Source organism: Pseudophryne corroboree, chromosome 6 (genome assembly GCF_028390025.1).
Source record: "Pseudophryne corroboree isolate aPseCor3 chromosome 6, aPseCor3.hap2, whole genome shotgun sequence".
NCBI lineage: Eukaryota > Metazoa > Chordata > Amphibia > Anura > Myobatrachidae > Pseudophryne > Pseudophryne corroboree.
Genome location: NC_086449.1, coordinates 129,489,611 through 129,495,393, shown reverse-complemented (window position 1 = coordinate 129,495,393; position 5,783 = coordinate 129,489,611). Strand labels below are relative to the sequence as shown.

At 38.3% G+C, this 5,783-nt stretch overlaps 1 protein-coding gene and 1 pseudogene across 1 annotated transcript; both read right to left on the bottom strand.

Annotated features, from left to right (window-relative positions):
* Window positions 1-1,624: 1,624 nt before the first annotated feature.
* On the bottom strand, window positions 1,625-2,572 carry LOC134934500 (olfactory receptor 5V1-like). The gene has a single exon (XM_063929932.1). It carries the CDS (start codon window positions 2,570-2,572, stop codon window positions 1,625-1,627), a length of 948 nt encoding a protein of 315 aa, XP_063786002.1.
* A 2,703-nt stretch (window positions 2,573-5,275) lies between these two features.
* Window positions 5,276-5,394, bottom strand: LOC134939192 (5S ribosomal RNA; annotated as a pseudogene).
* Window positions 5,395-5,783: the final 389 nt, after the last annotated feature.

Genomic DNA, 5,783 nt, shown 5'->3' with positions numbered 1-5,783 from the left:
TGACAGCAGCAGAATGAATACAGTCTAGTGTTCTGCAAGTGTTCTAATAAAAAGCAGTCCTAGAAGTAGATAAGTCAGAACACACTGCAGCAGGTTATGTCTTAGTAACAAAGGGTGTCATTCCGGCCTGATCACACGCTAGGATTTTTCGCTGCATTGCGATCAGGTACAACTGCGCATACGTATGCACCGCAATTCGCAGGCGCGTTGTACGCGTGCAAAGCAGATCGTTGCTGAGCGATGGATGTAACAAAGAATCCATTTGCACAGTTGATCGCAAGGAGATTGACAGGAAAAGGGCGTTTGTGGGTGTCAACTGACCGTATTCTGGGAGTGTTTGGAAAAACGCAGGTGTGTCCAAGCGTTTGCAGGACGGGTGTCTGACGTCAATTCCGGGCCAGAACAAGCTGAAGTGATCGCAGCGGCTGAGTAAGTTCTGAGCTATTCAGAAACTGCACAAAACTTTTTTGTACTGACCGGCTGCACATGCGTTCACACACTTGCAAAGCAAACATACATTCCCCTATAGGCAGGGACTATCTGATTGCAGCGCTACAAAAAATAGCTAGCGAGCGCTCAACTCGGAATGACCCCCAAAGTGTAAACTGAAGATGTTTCACCACACAGGCAATAAGGAGGTTCCAAGATGACCCTCCTATTGGCAGATTGTCAGGTGCCCCTGAAGTGTCTATAGCAGATAACCAGTCAACCATTATGCACAGGCAATGAGGCTTGTCCACTGATCAGCAATCAGTTAATAGATTCTAGTTTGATGCCCATAGCTGGGTTATGGTAAGTAAGACCCCTTAAGTTACTGTAGTATGTTCTCACTGGAGAACTCCTCTAGCCCCAAAGGCCTAGCCGATGACAGCATTAGTACTTCAGCCCATGAATTAGCTCTCACCATCTGATGCAAGCGATGACACCGGGATAATGTCAGCACTAGGTCAAGAGTCAGGCGAGCGAACGAGCAGCTTCCAGCCAACACCTTGACTCTGACAAACAAGCTCTGACATACAAGCTCAGCAATCCGCAGGTGAGGCTGCAGTATCATCATTAGTCAGCACAGCAGAGACTAGAGACCTGTGAACACACCTATTGACAAAAAAGTAAGCTGCAGTCACCCATATGGCATACTATCCTAAAATGTTCTGGAGACTCTAGAATTTTAAAGAGTTCCCCTAGACCAGTGGTTCTCAAACTCAATCCTCAGGACCCCACACAGTTCACATTTTCCAGGTCACCCAGCAGGTGCACTGTGTATCACCAACTGTCACATTTTTAAAATCAAAAGGTGACCTGCAAAACATGAACCGTGTGGGGTCCTGAGGAACGAGTTTGAGAACCTGTGCCCTAGACTCTCGGGAGAGTAACACAACCACCAGGATGCCCTATTTCCCCTATTTGTGAGATGGGTATAATGATGGGATTTGCAGCAAATTACTTGATTATAGCCTCATCCCTCCTGTGTGATGGCTCACTTCTCAACATTTCTCAGTGTGGACAGAGCTGTGATGGGAGAATTACATCACAAAAAGTAACAGTAGGTACCATAAGTATACCATATACTCATAATTAACACGAACTCCTTTGTCCTATATTGTTTTGTTTATTACTTCGGTTTTTATGTTTCCACTATGAGTTTTTTGTAAATACGTCTATTTATGGCTTTTAAAACTTCTTTATTCCTTAAACTGTACACAAGTGGGTTTAACATTGGGGTGATGGCAATGTACAACATAGACAACAGTTTATCCTGTTCCTGGGAGAGTTCAGATTCTGGTTTCATATTAAGACTTAGAGATGTCAAACAAAATAATAAAACAATGATTAGATGAGAGGAGCAGCTGGAGAAGGCCTTCCATCTCCCAGATGTTGTATGGATCTTCACAATCTTACTTATGATGTACATATAAGATGTAAGAATTAATACAAAGGGCAGGAATCCCAAAACAATACCATCCACGGTTATTAGAATGCCGATATATGAGCTGTCACTGACAGAAAGGTTAAGTATTGATTTCATATGACAAAAGAAATGGTTGATTTCATGAGACTTGGTGAATAATTGCTTGGAAAGTAACAATGGATACATTAATGCATTAAATATGCCAAGCTGACAGCAGGCTATAGACAATGTTAAGCATGTCTTTTTGTTCATGATAAGAATATAGTGCAAAGGAATACAAATGGCCACATACCGGTCATAAGCCATAGAGGTCAGTAAGAAAAATTCTGTTCCAATACAAAAAACATACAAAAATACTTGTATAAAACATCCTGAGTAAGATATACTGATGTCATCAGTGATAGTGATTATCAGTAGCTTTGGCAAGATGGCTGTGACATATATAATGTCCAGGACTGTAAGATTGCAGAGAAAAAAATACATAGGTGTGTGCAGCTGGGGTGTCATAAACACAATTATAGTAACAAGCATGTTCCCAAGTATACAGAGCAAATACATCAATAGGATGCAAGAAAAAATTGTGAATTTAAATTGTGGATACCTGGAAAATGCCAGCAGATAGAAGTCACCCTGTATTGTGTCATTGTAAATGGTTTCATTCATACTTTACTGAAAAACAGAAGTGAGAAATATGTACTTTGGAAAGAAAATCTTAATAGAGTAATTTATTATTATTATTATTATTATTATTATTATTTATTTATTTATTTATTTATTGGCATTTATATTGTGCCAGACAAATCAGATGGATAAAATGTACAGAAAAATAACACCTGTAAGTTTTGTTTGAACTGTGTGCAGAGGTTGCAGTTGGGTAGAATATCATAGGGAGGTTAAGTGGGTAGTTCAGGAATTTGATGAGATGTCTGAAAGATTTCAGGAAACACTTTACTGTATTGAGGCTTGAGGAAAATGTTGTGGAGAGGTCATTTCATAGAGTGTGTGCAGCATGAATAAAAGTCCTGTTTTACATGAGTCGCTAAGGGCCAGATTCAATTAGCCCTGAAAATAATTTTTTGTTGTAAAAAACACAAATATACAAGGAATTGTGAAAACTGCCAATTGTCTACCTCTGAGCAGGTGATATATTTGGGGGAAATATCTGTTTTAAGTAAGGAAAAAAAATTGGGATTTGGTTCAGATCCCCTGGTACACCCCTCTGAATGCCTAATTAATAGCACTTAGAAGTTTTTAATTATTTTTAAATGGCCATTAATGACGTAATTTTTGGGGTGAAAAAGTGCAACATGTTGGAAATTGGGGTACAAGGTAAAGTACAGGTACATTGAGGTGCTTTATGAGTAGGATAAATGTTTTTAGGCTTGCAAGTGGGGGTAATCATTTTTTGGAGGAACTTATGTCACAGTGGCATAAAATGAGCCTATATATACTCATACCCATTAGTATGTACCTCCTTATAATTTTTTCACTCATTTTAATGAAAAACCCTTGCTTTCACTGAATTTTTCCCTTTAAAAAAATAAATGCATATAACAGCCATTTGACCCAATTTAAGTACCCAAAATACTCTTACTATAACCAATAATAAACTTCTCTAGTGTTGTCTGATTTTAGTTTAGCTGTTTTTGGGGGGTACAGGCAGATTTACCAATTTTTCACTTTTTGCTGCCTGGAACAATTTTTGCAGTAATCCGGTTTTCGCAAATTTGCAATTGAATAGGCGGATAGTGGGAGCATGCATACCCACGAAAAACCAATTTTCACAGCAAAAAAGCCACAAAGGCTGCGAAAACACCAATGACGTTAAATTACCGCAATTTCCTGGCGAACTGAATTTGAACCAATCATGTCTATTAAATGAATAATAGGATAGGCATTTGAATATCCTTACACAGAATTAAGGTTCAAAAAGGGTTGAGATTACCTAAAGGATAAAAAAAGGGGCAGACTAGATGGACCAAGTGGTCCTTATCTGTCGTCAAATTCTATGTTTACAGTATATGTTTAAATTACTTAATTAACAACACCAGTGAACCTGTCATCCTTAGAGGCCCACAATGTACTTGCATCTCCATTTGCGACCAACTAACATAACAGATTGGTAATGCTTTGGCCGCAGAGCTTAAGAAAGAACAAAAGCCAAGAAAAAAAAAAGTCCTGGCCACAAGAAATAAAATCTATGCTTAGAGATCAGCAGCATTTAGAAAGTCTGTTAAGCCTATAAAATGTCACATAATATGCACATAGTACATAAAACTTTTAAACTTGACAATGAGTAATATGCAGAAAGTCCATAAATACCTATTAAATGTCACATATAATAGACTTTACAGACTTTCTGAGCATTATTGTTTTGTAAGTATAGGTTTTAAAGGAGAATCCTATTTCATTGTATTGTATATTGTATGCGTTAAACCATTTGATGCTGAAAAAATTATAATTGGTGCATATTATGAGTACAGTATCATTTTCCTAATAAATCATTTGTTATAATGAATTCATCCTGAGAGATAATGTATTCTCAATGTTTATATAGTGACTTATAATCACAGGTCAGAGGATAGTAAATGTCTGTCAAGAATCTGTTAATTGATTCTCCAGTTATGGCTAATATATCGTAAAGGGTTTGTGGTTTTGGAATCTGCACTGGACCGGATTGTAAATAATGACAAATCATTTTTATATCATATGGGTATAAATAGTAACCAACATAAGGCTACCAACTTTGCCTATATGGCTTTTGAGGTGGAGCTGGGTTGGCGGTGCTCCCGGACATTAGTTCAGAGCAAACTATTGTAGGGTGTTTTTTGCACAGAGGGCAAAAAAAAGGGACTGTTTCATTGTCTCTCTGGGGCACACTTTAGGTAAGTAAATTGCTGATAGGGTTATAATATGGAGTACAATTGGGGTATGAGTATAAAACTTAACTTTTATTAATAAAGACAGACAAAAAAAAGAGAATATATATATGTGTAGATTTCGTTGTGTAAATCCACAACAATAGCTTAAAATAGTATTAAATAACAATGTAACAATGTAAAAGAATGTAACTCACTTTTTATGGGGTGGGTGGCAGAGAATGTATCTGTCCACCCACGATATCATAAGTGAGTATTAATATTGGACGTTCGTCAAAGCGAAAATTTGAAATCCCTTGTTTGCTCGATCAGCTTATGAATTGTTATACATAAGAGCATTCATAGGAGAGAAGCAAGGGTTCCGGCTTTTCCAACTACGGACTCTTTTGAAACGAGTAAGCGTGAGCACATGTACTGTGATTGGGAATTATGAGTAGCTGATAATTCCTGGGTGCATGAACCGAAGGTGTAAATGGTGATTTCCTTGAAACTACAGTACCCAGTATTCCCAGAGGGTCACCTCTTCTGGTACTGACCAGGCCCAATGCAGCTTGGCTTCCAAGATCAGACGAGATCGGGCATGTCCAGCATGGTATGACTGTAGACAATTGGTTTAACGATCATGGATGTATGGAACTGCCCAATGGAAAGAGAAGTACTGGAATGAATCTGTAAATTAGTACATACATGAGAGGCAGACAAGGTTTTGAGGGAATGATAAATCTATTACCCTCAGTCTGTCCTGGCAGTGTATAGCATTAATAGTAGATGTGAATAAAGTACACATATTGCATAAACCAAGATGCACAACTGTAAAGAAGTGTGGCCCTCAATGTTAGAAGGCAGTGGACGAGTGATATCTCTGAAACATGAAAAAGCATAGATAATAGCCGGAGATAATTAGGTGCTGAAACAAGTCGTTATCAGGTAACCAATTAAGAACCCTGACTGTACAGGCTGATGCAGTGGTACTTAATAAATCAATCACACTGATA

Excerpts from the sequence above, each read along its gene's own strand:
- LOC134934500 (XM_063929932.1), bottom strand. The coding sequence starts at position 2,572 with ATGAATGAAACCATTTACAATGACACAATACAGGGTGACTTCTATCTG.